The sequence below is a fragment of the Lygodium microphyllum genome, chromosome 26 (genome assembly GCF_053477565.2).
Source record: "Lygodium microphyllum isolate KBCC chromosome 26, Lygodium_microphyllum_v1.1.10, whole genome shotgun sequence".
In the NCBI taxonomy this organism is placed as follows: Eukaryota; Viridiplantae; Streptophyta; class Polypodiopsida; order Schizaeales; family Lygodiaceae; genus Lygodium; species Lygodium microphyllum.
In genome coordinates this window covers 113,520,307-113,543,061 of record NC_141160.1, presented here as the reverse complement: position 1 = coordinate 113,543,061, position 22,755 = coordinate 113,520,307, and the positions used below count along the sequence as shown (strand labels likewise).

Genomic DNA, 22,755 nt, shown 5'->3' with positions numbered 1-22,755 from the left:
ATATTGCCTCTGCAAGAGCCATATCCCACTTGGTGATCTAATCACTCAATGCCCAAAAAATAACGCAGCTCTCCAAAATCCTTCATCTCAAACTTCTGCTTCAATAGCATTTTCACATGAAGGATATCTTCATCACTATCACCTATGATAATCAAATCATCAACATAAATGACAAGCAGCATAATACCTTTCTCTGTTTTTCTCACATAAAGTGAGAAATCTGCCTTGGAAATCTGAAAGCCAATAGTGACAAGATACTATCCTATCTTGTTAGGCCATGCTCTAGGTGCTTGCTTCAAGCCATACAAGGCTTTCTTCAACCTGCAAACAAACTCAGGATGAATAACATGCACATAACTTGGTGGTTGCTCCATATAGACCTCTTCTTGCAAATCACCATGCAAGAAGGCATTCTTTACATCCATCTGATGTAAAGACCATCCCTTTGATGGAGCCATAGCAATGACTGCTCTTACGGTTGCCATCCTTGCAACCGGACTGAATGTTTCTTTATAATCAATGCCATATGTTTGTGCATACCCCTTGACTACTAATCTTGCCTTGTATCTGTTCAAAGAACCATCTGCATTGTGCTTCACCTTATAAACCCACTTACAACCAATTGCATTCTTATCTTTAGGCAAAGGTACCAATTTCCATGTAGCATTTTCTTCCAAGGCATCCATTTCTTCATCCATGGCTTTCTCCCATTTTTCTTTTCCCATGGCTTGCTCAAAAGAAATGGGTTCTGGTTCGTGTATCACTTTGACTATATAGGCATAGTGAATGGCTATAAATCCATCATATTTCAGCCTATCCCCACAAGATACCTAGCTCTGGTAGACCTGCGCAAAGTATGCTCACTTCCAGGTGCTCTCAAAATATCCCTAGTCTTCATTACTCCAGGTGTAACAATGAAAGAAATACCCAACTCATCATCAATGCTCTGTTCTGAGCCACTGGATTCACCATCCACATAAGAGTGACCTGCTTTCACATCAAACATGGGCTGATCTACCTTCTCTTTTCCTTTTCGTGATGCCTGCATACCACTATCTACATTTCTTTGAGGAGATTCTCCTGATCTTAATCTGCTTGTCCATGGCGAAGAATGTGAACAACTGCTAGAGGACACTCCATGTCCACTAATATCTTGTGACTGCTGCTGTGAATTCTATGCAGCATTACCATTTTGTGCATCTACATTATCAATCACATTTACTGGTTTATACTGGCTACTCATCTCATAAAAAACAACATCTCTGCTCACTGTAAACTTACGAATAGAAGGGTTATAGCATCTATACCCTTTCTACTATTGCAGAGAGTAACCAATAAAGATGCACTTCTCAGCTTTTGGATCCAACTTGGATCTCAACTCATCTGGCACATGAACATAAGCAATGCAACCAAAAAATTTCAAATGAGAAATATCTGGTTTCCTACCAATATTCCTCTCCTCTGGAGTCATGCCATGTATTGCTGCAGTGGGAGTCCTGTTCATTATGTAGATTGATGTAGCAACTGCTTCAGCCCAATAAAAATATGGCAAGTCTTTTTCGTTGAGCATGGCATGAGATACCTCTCCAATATGCCTATTTTTTCTTTCTGCAATTCCATTTTGTTATGGGGTATGACTGCATGAATATTGTTGCTTTATACCATGCTCCTGCAGAAACCTTGCAAACTCATTTGAGAGGTACTCTCCCCCTCCATCTGACCTTAGGCATTTTATTTGCAGGCCTGTTTCTTTTTCAACCATAGCTTTAAGAGTTTTGAAATGCCCAAACACTTCACTTTTCTTTTTCATAAAATACACCCAAAATTTTCTGCTATAGTCATCAATAAAAGTGACAAAATAATGACAACCTCCAATAGATGCAGCTTTAGAAGTCCACACATCAGAGTGGATTAATTTCAATGGCTTCTTACTCTCTTGAACATATCTAAAAAATGGTTTCCTTGCTTGTTTTCCAAATTGACAGGCTTCACATACCTTATGCATTTTCGCAACCTTGAATTTAGGCAATCCTGCAACAATATTTTGGGCTTGCATTGATTTAAGTCACTATACATTAACATGATCAATGCGTTTATGCCAGATATCAATATCTGCAACTACACTAGTCCCATGTGCAAACATTGCTGCACTCAATTCAGGCATATCTGCATCCAACGTAAACATTCTGCCCTTCTTCTTTCCTTTCGCTATCAAGTGACCTTTATTTTTCATATCCTCAACAAAGCATCCATGAGGATTAAATCTGACCTACAAGCCATGCTCAACCATTTGACCAACAGAAACCAGATTCTTGGTGATATTCGGGACATGAAATACATCTGATAGGTATTTCTTTTTTCCAACTTGCATAGACAAAGGAAATTTTTCAATCTACACAATAAGATGTGGAGTATCATCACCAATCTCCACAAATCCTAATTTTTTCATTTTCCTTGAATCTTGCATCCATTCTGCATGACCTGTCATGTGGTTTGACGCACTTGAGTCAACATACCACACTTCGTTTCTTTCTTCTACACTTGTCACAGAATTGTTCATGTGCTGTACCATAAATAAATGCTCATTTCTATCATCACCCTGTCTACTAGAACATGCATAATTCCCTTGTTGCCATTTTTCATTCATGATGTCATTCTACTTTTTATAGTAGTCTTTAGCCATATGACCCATTTTACCACAGTAGTAGCATTCAACATTGTTGTTTGCATTTTGGCCTCTTTGCCATCCACCATGACCTCTTTGGCTCCCCTGCCTCTAGAGTTACCATGTCCTCCTCCATAGGACTGGATTTCTTGGGTTTGCTGCATATTTTGATTTCTACCACGGCCTCCAGATCGGCCTCCTCTATCTCTGCCTCTACCTCTTCCAGCATTTGAGTAGAAGACATCTTCTTTTGAAGTTCCTCCTGAAGAAGATGCACCACCATTTCTCTACTCCTAAGAAATTAGAAGAGCAATCAACTCCTCAAAATCAGGAAATCTTTCACGGGCGGAAATGGATGTTCAGAACTGTGCATAATCCTTTTCTAAACCATTCAAGGTCATAGAAACTAAATCATCATCTTTCACTGGCAACCCAATGAAAGCAAGTGCATCTGCAATCTTCTTCACCTTCATGTGGTAGTCATTGATGCTCATACTTTCTCTTTGCACATTGTGCAACTCTTGCTTGAGCTGCATTTTCCTGGCTTGCGTATTTGTGCTATACATTTTTGACAAAGTATCTCATGCCTCCTTTGGCATACTTGCATCCTGAATATGCATAATCATAGAGTCTGAAATACTGATAGCAGCTAGTACATAACTTTTCTGGCTCTCTCATGCCATCCTTTAAATGCCTGCATTTGCTGTTGATTGGGAACATCAGGAAGAACTGGTTCTTCTTCATTTCCTGTAGCGAATTCCCAATATCCTTTTCCCATAAGGAAATTTGTCATTCTAAACTTCCATGCTTGGAAGTTGTTCTTGTCAAGCTTTTTAGTGACAATCTATGAAAGAGAATCAGACGCCATTACAAAACACTGCAAAAAATTCTCTCACTGCAAAAAACACAGCTTTAGCCTCACAAGGGCAAATCTGTAAAACTGACGAAAGTGGTATTTGACCACACAGTCACTTCCTAGTGACGATTTTGCATCAACAGGCAACAAGGATGATTCTGTAGCTCTCAATGTCTCTACGCACAAGCATACGATGCAATTTCTACAATAACTTTTCACCGACATGTAGAACAATGGTCGCATAGCAAAAAATAGGGCATTTTCCTGAGTGCGTGTGAAAAACTTCCGCCTCCAAAACAGGCCTCGAAATGGCCTCAAATAGAAAAAACAGGGCAACCAAAGGCTAAAGCCTCATCCCGCAGCATATACTACCCTCTTGCTACACAGCGAAGGGCGTCTCAATCTGAGACAATGCACTCTTGCACTTTTTGGCTGTGCTACCTGCAGAGACTTGCTCCCAAACTCGAAAAATGAAAGCAACACTGGTCTTCTTACCAGAACACTGCGAAATTGGTTTGCTTTCTTGAGCTCCTTACCACAAACCAGGCTCTGATACCATGTCAAGATTGTGGGAGAGAAGGAAGGAGTCTCACTTGTAGCTTTCTCACTTACACAATGGGGGAATACACACAAAGGTGGAGGCTGAAAATAGTTTTCCTCTTCTTAGTTGTGTAAGCCAAAAAGAACACACGTACAGAGAAATAGAAGAACCCTATATATGGGTCTCAAACCAAACTCAACTAACTAAGGTGGCATACTAACTGAGCCACGAACTAGAGTAGATAAGGATAGCTGTCATCTAGCTATTATTCTTGGGCGGTGTACCAACCGCATCTGCAGCTAACAAGTCAGTGACACTACAAGATATAGACCTTATAGCGACGTTTAAAGCGACGAAAATACAAACAACAAAATTTGCCCCCGTCGTCGCAAAAAGCGTCGTTATTGACGATGCCATAGAATCGTCGCTATAACCGTCGCTATATGCATCGCTATATGCGTCGCATTTGCGACGTAAATAGCGACGCATATAGCGACGGTTGCAGAGAATTTGCGACGCTGATAGCGACGACAATAGCGACGCGTGCAGTAAATTTGCGATGCAAATAGCGACGGTAACAGAGAAAAAAAAAATTTGTGGCAGGGCAGCTTGCTGCCCTGCCACATATAGCACTGTGTGCTGTATGAGAGCCATACAAAATAGTTTCTGCACTGCTGCATACAAAGCGTTTGCAAACAAAAAGAATGTATACTGAAATCATAAAACTGATGGATGAAATAAATACATGATATCGCATAAAATGCGATTGGTACAATCATAAAACAATATCACTAATACATAGAAAATGTCTACATAGATCGGGCGACTAAAAACTAAAGGTATGTGAGCTCTAAGGATCCAAGGGCGAGCTACAAATCGTCGTCCCCCGAAAGCTCTTCCCGTTGTAAAGGAGCATCAAACGGATTCTGCAGAAAAAGAAACAACATATCAATCCACCATACAATAATGCATTCAAATATCTCATGGTAACTACGGACAAGAAAGATGAGTGACTTACTGGGCCGCCGCGTCTATACAATCGGTCGATCAATGATCTGAGACCGTGTCTCTCCGCATATCGAGTCTCAAGGCCTTGCGGATCGCGATTTGTAATGGAGTGCTGCAAAGAAAACAAAATGCTAACTGTTAGAAACATGATTGTCAGTGCAAAGAATATCTCAAAAAAACAAATAAGCAAAACAAAAGAGAAACTTACAAAGTCCTCCAAATATGTCCTGTGGCCGCCACTCCCAAGATGATGTACCGATCCGGCCTCGATTCGTACCCTCGCCGCCTCCCGCTGCTGACTCCAACGTCCTGGCGAATTTGTAGCCTCCTCCCTCAGTCGGTGCCAGTCGTCTGCATCTAACCACTCGGGCTTTGGAGCCCCACTCTTGATTGCCTTGCGTGCGTCGGATCGTCTATGTGACATGTATGCACGCATGCAATCCATCATCCAGCCCGTAGAGAATCTATCCACTGCGGGCGGCTGGCACCGGGTACTCCTCGTGCAAGGATGCTACTATGTACTCCTTGCTCCCCTCCGGTATGTTCCTCCAATGATCCAGGACGTTGTGCCGAAAAACTTGTTGGCACAACTTCCTCATGCAAGCCATCACCCTCCTTCCCTCATCATTCATGATGATGGCTCCTGACCTGCCATCCACTAGGTATCCATAATCCCTAGGAGTGTGCCTTGTATGGGCCCTCTCCCATCTCTGTCCACGCTCTTGGGCATATCCAGGAGACCCCTGAACATCCGGTGTACCGAGGGGGATACCCTCTCCCGGAGTGCCACTCAAAGGGGTGCCACCAGAGGGTGTGCCACCAAAAGGAGTGCCACCAGAGGGGGTGCCACCAAAAGGAGTGCCACCAAAAGACGTGACATCTACCGACGGCTGCGCAAAAGCCGGAGTAACTGGAGTGGACGTCCCCACAGGTGTGACAAATCCTGAAGGTGACCGAGCTCCAGCTGAACGACGAGACGGAGACACCGCGTCCGTGTCTCCACAGCAGCACCCCCCTGATCCTCCTACAGTCGCAGTCCCTCCCTCTGGCCCAAGTCGCGAGTGTCGAGATCGTCTGCTTGAAGCTGAAGCATCTGATCGCGCTGAAGCTAATCTAGCAGAGCGCCCTGACAAAGAACGAGACAGCTCCTGATCTGCTATCTCTCTGAATCTCGCGAGCTGATCTGGAGACATACGTGCCATCATCTCCTGAAACTCCTCATCGCTCATCCCTCGACTCATCCTGAAAATGTCGATACCTGCACAGATAAAAAATAATGTTAGAATAATCAATTTAAACTATACAAAGCACATTAATATAAATCATTTTTGAAAAATCCCTCTTAAAATGCATATCTTATCTACCTTTATGGAAGATCTAAACAACGAATTGAGTAATAAAATTCTCCAAGAATGAAGTATTCTATGGTCCCATGTTAATCTCCTGACACAACTCTGCATGCACTATAGGCCACACACTGTAAGAAGTCGAGCGCAGACCGAATGGGTTCACACCATCCATGGCGAGACCGAGCCGAAGATTCCTTGGCTCTCGCGTAAAGCTTGGGAAGGTAGAGTCAATGTGGCTCTATGCACGCGAATCTGCTGATATTCGTTGCACTCCATCCGTGGACCTATTCTGCACATGCCACGTTGTCAAGCTTGCCATGGCAGACGTGCAAAACATGTGGTTTATGCGAGAGATGAGCATAAAGTGTCTGAGGACTTTTTGAGGGATGGTTTGCCCTTGCAAGTCCTGTTGATACCTGTGAGCACCACACTTTGGACATGTCTCCATAGTCTCGTATTCATCTCAAAACAATATGCAGTCGTTGATACATGCATGGATGTTATTGTAGTCCATGCCAAGCTTTCGTAAAACATGTCGTGCATCATCACGAGACTCAGGCATGGTGTTTGCAGGTGGCAATATATGATATTTCAATAACCTGAAAAAATCATAAAACACCTTGAATAATCCATCCATGTTTTCAATAATACTGTTTATAAAAAAAAACAATGAAGTCTGTGTGCAAGGTACCTGAATAACTCAGTCACACTCGTATCGCTCCAACCGTATTTTGCTTGCACACTTAAGAGTGCAAGCAATGTCTTCAACCGAGATACTCGGCACCCATCATATAATGGTATGGATGCTTCCTCTATAAGCGGGTCAGATGTCTCAACATCCATGGGAATCAATGCATCGATCATTGCCTCCATCTCACGCTCCAAGATTGTAGGCAAGTTGGGAAGGTTGTCTGTCTCCTCTGGCATTGACGGTATAGATGGGCCTTGCGAGTGGTCGATTGGCTCCTGCAATCCATCCATCACACGTCCACGAACTCTTCTAATTGGCCGCAAAGGATGCACTCCCCCTTGGGTCGAGACATCACCCCCCTGGATACAAAATTTGCCAACAAGACCCAATCTTATTGTGTATGGTTTTCAATTAGCTTGAGAGTACAATGCATGAAAAATGCTAACTTCAAATTACCGTTTGCTGAAAATCTGCAATCACCTGATCAATGATCTCAGATTGAAACTCACCAAATCGTCGTACGTGTTCTATAGACAATCGGCGTTTTCGTCTAATTGCCAACTTGCATTGAGAGCAAGGACATGGGACACGCTGATTAAGATACGACTCGCGGTCTTGAACAATAGGACCTTCTTCGTTTGCCATCTTATCTATATTACATCAAACGAGGCTTAAACGGATAGCTTTATGGAGATGTACGTCAAGTTGCAAGTTGACCATAAACCTTGCATTGTATATAGTAGTCGAGAGATTTTTCGATGTTATATCTCGGCCTTGTATCATGCTCAACGATTTGTTTGTCCCGGTAGATAATTTTTTGTTATATCTCGGCTTTGAGTATAAGTAATCCATTTTAAAATTAATGCGCGCCATCTATGAAATTTTATAACTATAGTAATAAAATTTATTTCAATCAATTCTACTCATAGTCATAAGACCTGAGAGAAATTATCCTATACTCAATTTAAGGGTTTCTTCTTCTATAACAATAATTTTGGGTTCATTTTGATGAAGTACGTGGCCGTATGCAAAGCACATTACATACCATTATCAATACGTATATTATCTTAAATTTCCTTCCCTTCCCTCTCCCTCTCTTTCTCTCCCTCTCCCTCTCTTCCTCTCTTTCTCTCACCCTCTCCCTCTCGTTCTCTTTCTCTCCCTCTCTCATTTCCTCCCTCTCCCTCTCCCTCCCTCTTTCTCCCTCTCCCTCTCCCTCGCTCCCTCTCCCTCCCCCTCCCTCTTTCTCTCCCTCTCTCATTTCCTTCCCCTCCCCCTCCCTCTCCCTCTCCCTCTCCCTCTCTTTCTATTTTTCTCCCTCTCCCTCTCTATCTCTCTTTCTCTCTCATTTCCTAAACAAGCAAAAAATAAAGTGATTTAAACATCTTCCAAGCAAAAGGGAGAGGGAGAGATATAATGCACTCTCCCTCTCTTTCTCTTTCTATCCCTCTCTCATTTCCTTCCCCTTCCTCTCCCTCTCACTCTCTTTCTCTCTCATTTCCTCTCCTAAACAAGCAAAAAATAAAGTGATTCAAACATTAAACAAGCAAAAGGGAGAGGGAGGGAGAGAGAGAATGCACTCTCCCTCCTTCTCCCTCTCTTTCTCTTTCTCTCCCTCTCCTATTTCCTCCCCCTCCCTCTCCCTCTCCCTCTATTTCTATTTCTCTTTCTTTCCCTCTCCCTCTCCCTCTCCCTCTCTTTCTCTCTTATTCTCTCGTTTCCTCTCCTAAACAAGCAAAGAAGAAAGTAATTTAAACATTAAACAAGCAAAAGGGAGAGACAGAGAGAGAATGCACTCTCCCTCTCTTTCTCTCCCTCTCCCTCTCTTTCTCTCCCTCTCTCTCCCTCTCCCTCTCCTTCTCTTTCATTTCCTCTCCTAAACAAACAAAAGAGAACGATTTAAATCTTCAACAAGTAAAAGAAAGAGAGAGGGAGACTCACCAATGAGATATGGCGAGCGTGGGCGGCTTCTCTTTGCAACGAGGGCTCCTCCTCTCCTTCGCGAACAACGATGGTGGCAGCGGCGGCGGCGGCAACAAGTCTCTTCCTCCTCTTCTCTCACAAAGCCTTGGCTCTCTCCCTCGCTCTCGCTCTCAAAAGGCGAAGAAAAGAAAATGAAAACGGCGCTCTGGTTTCAGCCGCGCTTTTTTTCCCTGCGGCGTCGCTATTTGCGTCGCAAATAGCGATGCCAATTGCGACGCCAATAGCGACGCCGATATCCGCCGTCGCTAATCAGCGTCGCTATTGGCCCATTCCCTTGTAGTGTGACATAAATGCACAATGGTCACCCTAGCATATCACGAGTGGAGCTTGATACCTCAACATTGGGGGATTATGTTTGAATAAGAGATGGACTTTGACCAATGCCTAGAACATCAAAGGAACCTGAAAGAAGCACTATAAAAGCTTTTTTCGTATTCCATGAGATATCTTAAAACATATATGGAAGTCAAAAGGGCTACATGCGTTGATGTCCACTTCCTCTCTTTACACGGAACCTATCAATGCTATCATTATGGATAAATAAGGAGATATGGCCATTGTTGTGGAAAAAAGGCTTCATCCAAAATATGAGATAGAGGACCTATGGAAGTAAAAATAGAAGCGAAGGGTTCAATAATGCTAATTATCCAAGTGAAGGAGAACTTAAAGTTACTCATCTACAGCAGAGTCTTCTTGGATTTGATTCAAAGTGCACCATTGGCTTATGGACTGGCTGAACAGATTATGCCGGTCACTTGAGTTTGACTTGGAGGTGAATTTTAGCACTGTTGGTGCTCGTCGAGAGGCTTGTTCCAAGCTTCTTGTTCCTCATCAGGAATCATCTCTGCTTGTCCCTAATGGCCACCGTGGACAAAGGAAAGAGATTTGGTAGGTTCAAGCACAAAGATAAGTTTGTAAGGCCCACTCGCAAAGACTACCAGGCCTTGAAGGCTGTCATAGTGCACTTGAAGAAGCCGATTAAGTCGGACAATGTAAAGGGAGCCAAGAAGAAGGCTGCATTTAAGCTAACATCCATTGCACCTGTGTCTTCTACTGGCTCTCATTAGGAGAAATATTGACTCTCTTTTTTGCTCCTTAAGGAGTGAATAAACAAATATAGACCTAACCAATGAGAGAGCTATGATTTCATATTCATGTAACATGAATCTTCTAGCCATATCTTGGCCCAAATCTTCCCTCGACAATAAAGTGAGGGGAATACAATGCTAACACTTCCTGAAAGTTTGTGACTTGAATTTTAAAAAAAATGTTTGACTTTTCATTTCTCCCATTTTCAGTTTTTTTCTCTTTCTTAGGCGGAGCTCAAATTTATCATATCTCTTTTCCTGCTTCTTCTTTCTCTTGACAAAATTTTACATCCTCATTGTGCTTGCCTTATCTGTAACCTTGCGAAATTTCATTTCCTCTACACAAACACAAAGTGAGTTTCATATGTTTTATGAGAGGAGAGTTTGTTCTACCAAAGTCCTAAGATTTTCTTCACAAAACTTTACAGGTATATTGTTCCCTTCCATGGATGTCCTATGGTAAAGTTTTATCTTATTTGAGCAAAACTTGTGCAAGATATATGCATTCTTTGATATGTAATTTCTTTTGTTTTGGTACTCTGGGAGTTTCTTACAGCCAAGAACAATGATCTTTTGAACACACAACTTCTTCTTCAATATCTTATAGTTTCTTTGTAAACAAAGTTATAGGTATGTTGTCTTGTTTTTTTGTTGTTCCATAGTTAAATTTTATCTCGTTTGGAAAAATGTATGCAAGCTATATGTATACTAAGCTTTTCTTTGTTTTTTTACTCCAAGAGTCTCTTAGGGTGGAGAACAATGATTTCTTAAAAACTCAATTTCTTTAACATCTTTGAGCTTCTTTGCAAAGAGAGCCACGTGTATATTGTCATTTTTTTCTGTTGCTCCATGGTTAAGTTTCAACTCATTTGGATAAATCCTATGTAAGTTATATGTATTTTTTGACTTAATATTTCTTTTATTTTTATACTCTAGGAATTTGTCTATGAAGGAACAATGGTCTTGGTATAAATCAACTTCTTGTTCAAGATCTCTAGGCTTCTTTGTGAAAAGAATTACAGGTATAATGTTTTTTTTTTAATTATTCCATTTAAATTTCATTTCATTTAGAGAGAACATTTATAAACTATACACATACTGATAGGTAACCTTTCTATTTGGTTATTATAATGTCTTCATGGAGGAAAAACATTAGTAGCATTCTTGTAGTGGAGGTCTTCAATAGGAAAGATAGTGATGGTAATTAGATTTGTGATAAGTACTATAAGTTGGATTGGATTTTGATGCACCTAAGTACTCGAGGGAGTTTCAAGGTCAGGCGTAAGGATGTCGTAAACCCTAGCAAACATTGAAAATGTAGAATTTTAGAGTTTAGAAAAGTTTTTAATGGAACAAGTACATTAATAGAAGTGTTGATCCAACATGTTTATATACACAAACAAATCTCTTTACACAACAAGAACTACATTACAAATTATAAACAAAACAGTAAGTTTTTAAATTTTATCATTGTTTATTTTTTTACATCAATTTTTGTAAAAAAAATCTTTGCAGTATTCTAATTCAATCTTATTTTATTGACAACTCTATATCCATCAACTTTGCATGAATGGTAGAATGTGGAATGTTTGAGCAACAAGATACATGTTTGGCATGAAGACATAGGTTCTTTGATCTATGATAATAACTCTGCAAGTAAACTTGCAACTCAAAATATCTCTTTTTATAATTCATTGTATGTAGTAGAAAGCTAGAGATTGCAACATGTCCCATTATCGCCACTATCTAGTGTGGTGAGTGGTTGATTGGTAGCTTGGAGTTGTCAGGAGTATGTAAGTCCAAGATAAAATCTTACATCAATAGTACTATGAAACCCAACACAGGCTCCAAAGATATGCATCTTAGTTGGTTTATTTCATTCTCATTGTTTGCACATTTGTTTAGTTCATGTGATGTTTTGAAGAAAACAAAGATCACTCATTAATACAAGTGTGCATTCGAGGAATGGTTGAGTCATCTATTGGGTGAGTCTTAGCAAGTCAAAAGAACACATTTTGATGAAATGATTGAGTGTAGGGTCAACCAATCTAATCTCACATTCAGGTAAATCTTTTTTACTACTTTGAATGCCTTGATTTAATTGACATATGTCTTCCTTAGATGAATTATTGTGTTAGTCACATTTACTTACCATTATTTTTGTTTTTATCACAAGTGTTTCATCGCTAGAAAAACTCTATGCATTCGCTTTCGATATAGAAGATGACGACTTTTGCGAGGGGAATGGATAAACTTGGATCAAGATACTTGAGATGAGACACATACAGCTCTCATAGATGTGGTTATCTTGTGGAATGGTCATAATCCTTTTGTGGTTAGTCCAGAGAGCCATTGGCCCTTTTCTTTTTTGAGACAAGAAATCCAATTGATGTCCAATGAGGCCCTCTGCAACTTCTATTTCAAGTTAGATAATAGAAAAGTCAAGATTCGTAGTGAGTAATCCATGACATGTAAACAATGTGATTCTCCACATATCCTTGAAATAGTGGAATTTTTGTAAAATTTTTAAAAATAAATAACGAATATAAAATTTTTTAAATTTTGGAGTACTTTCAATTTACATAATCTTAGTTTACTATGATCCAAGCATGTGATAATACATACTGACATTAGTCAATCGTGATGGTTAAAATCATAATTAAATTGTAGCTTGGAGTTCTATAATCTATGCAATATTATCTTTGCATAATGATGTATTGTAGCTCATCTCTTCTACTTATTTCTTAAAATTAAATATTAAATCAAATCAAATGGATTTTAAAGGTCTTTTACATTTTTTTAAATTTTTTCTATATTTTCTCTAGTTGGACTTGAATATACTCAACGATCCAAGTATATTCGAGGATATAATAATGTAAGACAAAGCATTTATATGTATGAGTAATTTTAACGGTGACTTTAAAGTATTGAAATAAAGAAACTAAGGTACGAGTTTTAATTTGAAGCTTTAGGATTAAAAAAGAACCTTTCTTTAAAACCCTAGATACATAAAATCTATAACTCCAAACTCATTTTCACTTTCATTCTCTACTTCCCTACACTTGTGCTCTTCGTCCTTCTCTCTTTGTGTGCCATGGATACCACTCTCGCCGGCTCACGTTAAATATCGGCCTGCTATGGGCTATCGCCTGTACACAGGCCACGTGTCGGTGACCCTGCACTTTTTAGGGGTCACATTTCTTTTTTGAATATATATATCTAACAAATTTACATGCTTTCAACTATCGCGCATGGGTGAGATGGTAAGGTGCACGTCTGCTAGCCAGAGGACGTGGGGTCGATTCCTGACAGCAACGCATTAAATTTTTGGCCCAAAAGGAGGGCTCTTCATTATCACCGGCTGCGACCGGGTGCCACATCACCAGGCAGGCCGATATTTAACATAAGCCACTCTCGCCTTCGTCGCATGGATTTGCTCCACATGCTAAGCACACATAGGAGACCAAATATACCCTAGGTTTTGCGTGACCTTGAGTCTAGAGAGCTCGCTTTCTGTCATAGACCCTAGCTCTAGTATAGTGGCATCGTTTTGTAATGCAGCAAACCCTCTCACCTGCTCTACTCTGGACTCTGCTCTCAAATGGGTCCCCATAGATTTCTTATACAGTTTATGTGATGGATCAAGTCATGCAAAGGTAAAAAATGGAGCCCTCGTGCATGTGGGACAACATTTCCGCACCAGAGCAGTGCCCACCTCATCCCACGACCATGCCATGATGGATCTAATCAAGCGTGATGCAACATTTGCCATATATATTTTGTGTACTGAGGTACAAGAGGACAGTGACAAAGATATCGACACCCCCTCTCAGCCACAGCTAGAGTATTTCGAGAGGGAGCCTGAGGAGATCACACTCAATCTGAGAGTAGAGGCAGCACAAAGCTTAGCCATTGTACACCCACCTCCTTGCCTTGATGAGACACTGACAAGCGATGAGCCTCATTTGTAAAATTTTATTTCCATGCTCTTGATGCCCTAGAGGCCCTATTGGTAAAATTTTGCACAAATTGGATGTATATATCTTTAGCACACTCCATGTATAGTGAGTCTGACACTGAACTTGTGTGATGTAGGATATTGTCTATATAGATGAATTTTCATCTAGACAAGGTGTCTGATCTGGTAGCCAAGGATGGGTGTAGGACTGGGCATTGAAGGAGTATATTGGCCAGCTTGTGAGCAATATTATTGTATTTCATAAGACATGCTCTCAGGCTTTTTCTGAAAACTTCTTGAAGTTGAGGGCACTAACAAAGGCTAGGCCCTTTAAGACCATTCCAACGATCTCTAGCTTGGAGAAATTAGTGTTTCTTTGACATTATAAGCTCCTCTACTTATTCTCTAGTACTACGTCTGGGCCACTTTTTTCATGGTGGCCCATGGCATGGTTGTTGGTGTTTAAGACCTCAATGTCATTAGGCAATAACTACTAGGGTAAAATGTGTTGCTGCCTATGATCAAGAATAGCTCTAACCATGGGGAGTGTAGCTCAAAGAAGTCTAGGAGAGAGTAGATGTACTTAGTGTCAAATGATATCTCATCACCAATGTAATGTAATTTGTAATCTTCTCTTGAAGTAATGAAAATTGATATTTGTTGGATTTGCGTGCAATGTTGTTTGTCATATGTATAATTTATTATTATTTTTTACTTAAATACTACATTTATTTATCAAATTTATATGTAACACGATTCATACCCTAAATTTAATACGTAGTGCTTTATCGAGTTTGTGCGCAATATGTATTCATTTGAACGCATGTAACAATAACTCAAAGAAATAAAAAACATAATTAGCAAGTGAATTAAAAAAAATAAGATGCGCCAAAAAATGTATATTCATATTCATAACATTTTACATGGGATCCATTACAACTAGGGTTTAACAAAATCTCTTTGAAAGCTACAATCCGTATATGTTTTGGTAGTATACTCCCATTATTCTTCATCTTCGTGAGGACTATCCTTCCATCATCGGAAGAACCTTACTATTCGCAAATCCCTATTTGTGTGACGGTCACTCTCCTTACATGTACTGTTGCATAAACCGAGTCTCAAAACAAGTCGATGAGGTAAGCTTCGACAACTTCTTGTAATGCAAGGAGGGCTTGGGCAGTCCAGCAATCGGGTTGTTGCAAGCGTAATCCATCTAGGAAGTGCCTCTTACTGTTCTTAATCAGTATGTCATCCATAATCTCACACACTAGCTTCTAGAATGGAGCCTTTGGTATCAGGAGAGGTGCGTGGTCTTCTGGTAATGGTGGATCTCATGAAGAGCCACTATGCCTGGCTTCCATCGATGCTTGTGATGCTAGTGTGGTAGTGGTGGTGCTAGACTGGGGGAGGTGGCCTATACATAGGATTTCTAGGGGGTGTCTCTTGGCCGCTTGGTTGGTGCTTGCCATGTCTTCTACGAGAGAAAACTGAAAACTCAGAAGTAAAATGTATAAAATGAGGTGAAACTTTAAATGTATAGCAAAACTCTTAAATCTGAATTAATGTATCCAGGCTTTGAAAAAATATGACCAGTGATCCGATTGACATGAAAATTTACCTTTGGACTCCTCTAGGATACATCAACTACCCTTTTTTCTTTTGCCTCACTAGAAGTCTCTAGGATATCTGCCCAAAGACTGGCATTTGGGGCCTTGAATCCCCAAATTCAGGGCCCCTGATGTGAACCTCCGAACAGGTGTCCCAGAGACTTCTAATGGGGCCAATTTATTAATACCCATGAGTTTTTATGATGCTCGGCATGTGGGTGAAGTTTCACCACATTTCGATTTATAAAATTGATGGTTTAATCATTTTTTGAAAATGCATTAACTGGATTATACTTCCATGTTGACAGAAAAACTCACCTCCACACCAAGTGTGTACAATTGTATACTAAATGTGTTGTCAATCAAACTACATGAAATATCAAAAACTTAAAAATTCACAAAAAATAATTCATGGATCAAATGGAATATCACATATCAGATATAGTGTTTCCAAACCGCTAAATACAGTAAAGATACAGTGCGTCAGCCTATGTACAACTGATCACTTATGTGTGCGTGATTGCGCATTGAATTTATCATTAATAAAACTACTTTCAAAATTAGAAACTTGGAAATATGCACAATGCAAATCATGGCAAAATAGAATATCAAATATCAGATTTGACATTACAAGACCATGAAATACACAATAGATAGTGCATTGCACCAAGTACAACTAGACTAGCCAAATTTTAGCTCTATTTTGTAGGCCACTACTATCAAATACTTGAAGGTCTACTGGAAAAATAACCCAAAACTAAGCTCCTTACAATCTACAACTAAACATGAGCTAACAATATAGATCCAATTACAAGGTAGCTTCTCAAAGCATATTATTGTCATTAAGATCAATGCATCCTTGTTGTTACAAATCCTATGAACAAGAACCATATCTAAGGGCTTAATAGTGATACATTGGGCATGAATGGCTAAAAGTTGGCAATCATCCATTAGATCAATCAAGTAACTTTCAACTGCTTCTTGGAAAGCAAGCAAGGCTTGGCTTTGACCATCGCCCCACATTCCTTGCTTGGTTCCTTAAAAAGAACTTGTGATGATGCCCTAACTGTAGATCTTGCAGTATTTCTCGCACCAGCCTAGAGAATGGTGCCTTAAGAATAATCAAGTTGCCTCCTATTGAATTTTCTAATCTCACATAGCGTAGCTATGCCTAGACTCCATCTTCGCTTTTTATGTGTTGGAGGATGTGTAGTATTACTAGCTGGAGCAATAGTGGGAGGTGGAGCAACTAGAGCATGTGGACCACCATTTTTGGACAATGGCGAACCATTATTATTGACCACACTAGGGCCATCATTGTTGGATATCGTATCACCACCATTATTAGCTGTAGTAGGGCCACCATTGTCAGCCACCACTAAGGGACCTTTGTCACTCACAATACACTCACTAGATTTGGAAGAGTGTTGAGATCTTACTCTTGCAAGTGCCTTCTTGATAGGAAGCTTGAAACATGCCATGGTTGTGATAATGAAGGATAGAAAGGTGGAGGGTAGAGTGAAGAGTAATGGGCAAAAATGAAAGGAAAGACTTGACTTAAGTATGAAACTTTTAAACTTATGTGGTGTAAATGAACTTTAAAATTATCATTTTATTTTATTTCTCCATCCCATCCTTGCCTCTCTCTGTCTCCTACCATCCTTCTCATGCCCCTCTCTGTCTAGGCCAATGAATGTTCCAAGGTTTGGAATTTTCATATCTTTGTCTTAGGATTTCGAAATCGACTTTTCATAATTAAAAAGCATAGTTCAAAATCGACTTTGAAAAACATAGTAACAAAATTTCAAAAATTTAAACAAAATTTGCAAGATGTCTCTTATTAAAGATAGGAGTATTGATGTGTCATATCCTAGGTACCTATGCTCTCTCGTGAACTCTTAATGCATCAAAAGCATTATCTTTATCTAGGTCTTCATTTCTTGCCACCTCTTTCTTGGGTTGCCAACCATTCTACGTGGCATTGTCTAGCTGTGTTTTTTTCACATCTTGCTTTTCGCACTTCATATATTGCCCTACTTATAAATTCTACTTGAGAGATTTTATACTTCTTTTCTTTTTTCTTATATCGTATCTCTAATCTCCTATACCACCATTGTAATAATTTCCTCATAGAATTGGAATCATTGATGCCACCTCCATGATCAATTGCCTTTTGAAAAGCACAACGAGCTTGCCAATGAGATAGTTCCATGCCTTGAGTTGACCATATTACCAAACTTCCTTGATCTGCAAAGTATGGACCATGTGCTTCAAGTATATGTTGTACAAGAAGAGAGATTAGAGACACAAACTAATTCGAAATGATAATTTTTTTTCGCAATGGTGACAATACTGACCATGTAGTGTGTTATATTGTTTGTAGTCCATACCTCCACTATGGACTTATGAAATTTAGCAACTGTCTCTTTAAATGTATTAGCATTACTATCCCTAAACCTCAACTTTTGTAAGAGAGATGCTAATCTATCTAGGTGTATCCACACTTCTACCTTTGCAATCCTCGTTCGTCCCCCATTGCTCCAATGCAGAACAACAAGATGCAACTTTTTCCATGATTCATACTTCTTTGGTTGTTTTACAAGTATATTGCCTTCCTCATCTCGAGGTGAAGATATAAGATTCCTAGCCTTGGGTCCTCCAAAGCATGATTTACAAGGAATATTTCCACTCTTTCTTGATTTTTTCTAATATTTTTTAATTTCTACTTGGCCCCCGTGCAATCCAACTTCAGAGATGACTTATTCTACCTTCTTGCATGTAGCATCAGCTTCTGACACAGGCTGCATCTTGTATGCAAAGCATATATATTCATATACTAGCTTCTCAATTATTCTAACCAATCAATGTAATGTAAAAAGTCAATCCTTGTTAGTGGTATTTTCAAAATAGGATGCTAGTTTGGATCCACTAGAACTAGCATTCCATTTCTCATTACTTTTTTTATCACATGTTGGAGCACCTTGATGTCTTGCCTTGGAAAGCCATTCAATTAAAAAATAAAGATACCTCCATTATCACTTGATTGCTTGTAGTATAGAGTATTGAAGAGGAAGATATCTTATAGCATAGTACTAAAGAGAAAGAGAAATTGCTTATACCAGAGTAGAGAGTGTTGTAGATAGAGATTATTTGATTTCAGCAAATGCTATCAAAACCACTCTTGAGATTGCTTGTAGTAGGGTAGAGAGTGTTGTAGATAGTACTGAGTGTTGCTTCAAAAGAATTCGTATGCAAGAAACCATATTCTTGAGGGAAGAAGAGTACACAAAATTTCAGACAAAACTAGAGCTTTGACAAGAAATGAAAAAATACCCAAAAACAAGTATATACTTGTCCAAAACGATAAAAATTTACAAGGAAACTCTCGAGTCAAAAATATATCTCTGGGTAAAAAATAATCTTAAAATATGATGTGTATATCATTTTATATCATTTTTTAAACTTTCACTCTTTTAAAAAGTAAGAATGAGAATTATTCTAATATATTTTCATGTCGAAAAGTCATGAGGATATTAAAGAGTCATATATTAATGATTGGCTTCATTTTTAGAGAAAATAGAATTGTATTTTTTTAATTATGAGTATTTTGAGAAAAAGTGACCTTATTCTATAGTCTGAGAATAAAATAATAGATGAAATCTATTGAAAATACAAATACGAGATTTTCTTGATTGTAGAAGATCTCTTATTATAATATTATTTTGGAATCTATTTTGAGAGAGAGATGTAAGAGAAACCCCTTAAGGGGCAAAAAAGAGAGTCCATATTTCTCCTAATATCCTCTTTTGATGGACCCATTTTCATGTGTAATTTTGCCACTAAGGATGACATCTTTAAGTTAAATCATGTATTTGGCTTTCTAGAAAGGCACGAAGGTGTTTCTTTTCGACGTTGACTAGAAGCTTCTCCATGGAGTCTACAAGGCTTTCTCAATTGGCGGAATGAATCTTACTACGAATGGTTTCAAGGTCCACTCCATGAGGAAATTTCCAGCCAAGGTTTACAAGGCTCGAATTCTATTCAAGGAAGTCCTATTAATTAGTAATAAATTTTGATTTGCAGGCAATAATGATGTTGCTGATCACGGGTAAGTGACAAATAGAAAAAAAAATAGGACAGTGTTTCAAGGTAGTTCATTAACTGACACAGCTTGTTGGCAAAGATGGCGATAGTCTTAGTGCGAGGATGGCCATCTTATTGGTCAACAAAGGGGATGTCATTTTCAATATTTAGCTCTAAGCTTTAGCTTAGAAAAGCTTAAAGTTTTTAACGTAGAAGAATTTGAGGAGAAAAACTAAAAGTTTTAAAAACGTAGAACAAAGGGAAAGCTAAGGCATTATAAGCCTGAAGCTTTTTATAAAAAGCCAAAAAGACAAGACAAAACATGAGTGGAGAATTTAACTATACAAAGAACTACTATGTGAGGTGTTTGCCTCGCCTTCCTTGAAGATCTCGCATCAAATTCTTTGGGGAGTGGCTTGAGGTTTAGCACTGAGCTCCTCGCCCTCTTTGAAGATATTGCCATTAAGTTCTAGGAGAGTGGCTCTTGAGTTCGAGCTTTGAGCTCCTCACCCTCTTCGAAGTTCTCGTCATCAAATTCTATGGGAGTGGCTATTGAGTTTGAGCTTTGAGTTCCTCGCCCTCCTCGAAGATCTCTCCATCACTCACATTCCACCTTCTTCTCTTCTCTCTCAGATCAAGATTACGACCTTGACTTCTGGTTGGCAAGTGATCCTTTGCTTGCTTTAAAGAGACATGAAGAATTTCTCTACAACGGCCTCATCGTCTTTGCTACTGAGACGGCAGAAGTTGAGAGTGAATTCATAGGGAAGAGGAGGAGATCATTCCGATGAGCGGCTTCATATTAATAAACAATTTGTCATCACAAGTTCCATCTTGAGCTCTTCATATGTCTTTCGATCATATCCTTTAACTTCCCTTGACCAAGAGTCTTTTGAGCATGTATCTTAACCATATCTTTAATCAATGAGTATGTTTTCACATTCGCCTTGTATCTAAAGTTCTTCTTCTAGGTAATTATCTTGCGTTGAGTACTCTTCATCATTCTTTGCTCCCATCTCACAAAGTGTCCCTGCGGTGAGCGACTTTCGTGAACTCCCGCATGTATTCTGTGTGACATTGTTCACATATTATGTTTGCAACAAGCACTCGCCTACACACATAGTGCCTAGTTGCCTAGAATAAGCACTTTAAGCCTCATTTGCATCTAGATAAATTCCAAGATATATAAAGGAGTGCAATTGTAGAAAGGGGTATTAATAGAGTTCTTGCCGGTATGCATTCCTCATTTAGTATGCATTCCTCAATTTTGTGGTGGCATAGCCTAATTGTTGGAAATCTCTCAATATTATGTGACCATATTCCAAGGGTCTACAACACAAGACTGGACATTAGGACGGTTACAGATATATTATGCGTGAACCTTGATTTTATATAATATGGCTAATAGTTTATAGAGTTGGTGTTAACGATTTTCTATGTATTGCCTTGGCTTTCGGAATGCCAAAATGTACGATATTTTATAGATATAAGATGATCACACCACCATGAAGAATCCACTGTGCGAAAGCGCCATAAAAGGGAAATAAAATACTTACATGCGTGTCATCCTAAGGTCATATACGTAATATTAAAAAACACACACACACGGGTCGATATCCCAGCCTCTCTCTCTCTCTCTATAGCACGCACGCGCATACTCTGTCTAAACGGCGCTACTCTTCTCTTCAAACAATTCCGATATTTACAGAGCTTAATACTTTTTTGTCGCGGAAGGATGAAAGGGAAGAAACGAAAGAAAGCAATGAAGGACGTTATCATGTTACCGTGAGGCTCGAAGGGGTCGAGGCCGGCACCAGCTCACGAGTCGAGGATGCGAGGGAGGCAGAGAAAGGCTGCAGGCGAGGGTGGTGAGGGAGTTGGTCCGCAGGGACGCGCACGGGATGTTCCACTTCACGGCTATGGGGTGCGCCCACGGCAGCGCACACGACGATATTCACGCACTGGACATGAATTACATTGGCAGCTGCGTAGACGGACGTATAATTATGATCCCCGGCATGACCACCAGCTTGTAATTCAGAGCGATCATCATCGATAATGTACTGTCTATTACTACAACCGTCGCCGAGGAGCTGGATGAGCTTGTCAAGGGCGGCGGCCGTGCGTTTGAACAGCTCCCGGATGGAGGCGACGATCCTCTCGCATTCCGACGTGGACCTGAAGCTGTGCAGCAGATCGCCGTCCTCGACCATGCCCAGGATCTGCACAAACGCATCATCCTGACAATGGGAAGGAGGCGGAGGAAGAGGAGGAACTGGAAGACAAGAAATAGGAGGAGGAGGCCTTACAGTCGTTGATCGTGTAATCATTCTGCCGTTGGCAGTGGTACCCCTGCACCGTGCAGCATGGACCTGGTGGTGAGCAGACTCACCCGGCAGGCATTGCTGGCCGCCAGCGCCTCTGGCACGCCTAGCGCAGGTCTCAAGTGGCCAGCTTGCAGACCTGGGTATGGCGCCACCACCACATGTGGCCAGCGTATGATGTTCTGCTCCTGATATTCACCCATGATCTCTCTCTCTCTCTCTCTCTCTCTCGTTTCCGTCTCCCTTTGAGACTAGCCAGAGCGATGCCCACTCAGAAAGGGGTAATTCTTCTCTTGATAATAATATGGTATCTTTTATAATGACGGGTAGACAAGGACAAAGATAGAGAGAGAAAGAGTTATTATTCTATTCATATATCTTATAATAATGGATAGACAAGGAGAGAGAGAGAGAGAGAGAGAGAGGATAGTACTCCTAGTCAAACTTTCAACACATTTTGAACTCTCTCAAATGGACATTGAACATTATCTTACTACCTTATTATTGTTCTCCTCAAATTCCTCAAGGCCATGGTCCATTAGGCGTGCCTTCATGCATGTGTATTATACGCACATAAACATTTACATGTACAAACCTACATG

The 22,755-nt window shown here is 40.0% G+C and overlaps 1 protein-coding gene across 2 annotated transcripts; it reads right to left on the bottom strand.

The window, feature by feature from the left end:
* Positions 1–4,835: 4,835 nt before the first annotated feature.
* Positions 4,836–22,382, bottom strand: LOC148013701 (uncharacterized). Of its 2 annotated transcripts, XR_015688911.1 has the most exons (4): positions 6,435–6,528; positions 5,279–6,328; positions 5,081–5,182; positions 4,836–4,988 (listed from the first exon to the last, which is right to left on the bottom strand). XR_015688911.1 is itself a non-coding variant. In XM_087668337.1 (3 exons), exons 1-3 carry the CDS (start codon positions 22,157–22,159, stop codon positions 6,308–6,310), a joined length of 480 nt encoding a protein of 159 aa, XP_087524463.1. In that variant the 5' UTR covers positions 22,160–22,382; the 3' UTR covers positions 6,173–6,307. The 2 variants fall into 2 exon arrangements, 1 of the variants encoding a protein (XP_087524463.1); XM_087668337.1 differs by lacking the exons at positions 4,836–4,988; positions 5,081–5,182; positions 6,435–6,528 and adding exons at positions 21,614–22,051; positions 22,139–22,382 and having other exon boundaries at positions 6,173–6,328.
* Positions 22,383–22,755: the final 373 nt, after the last annotated feature.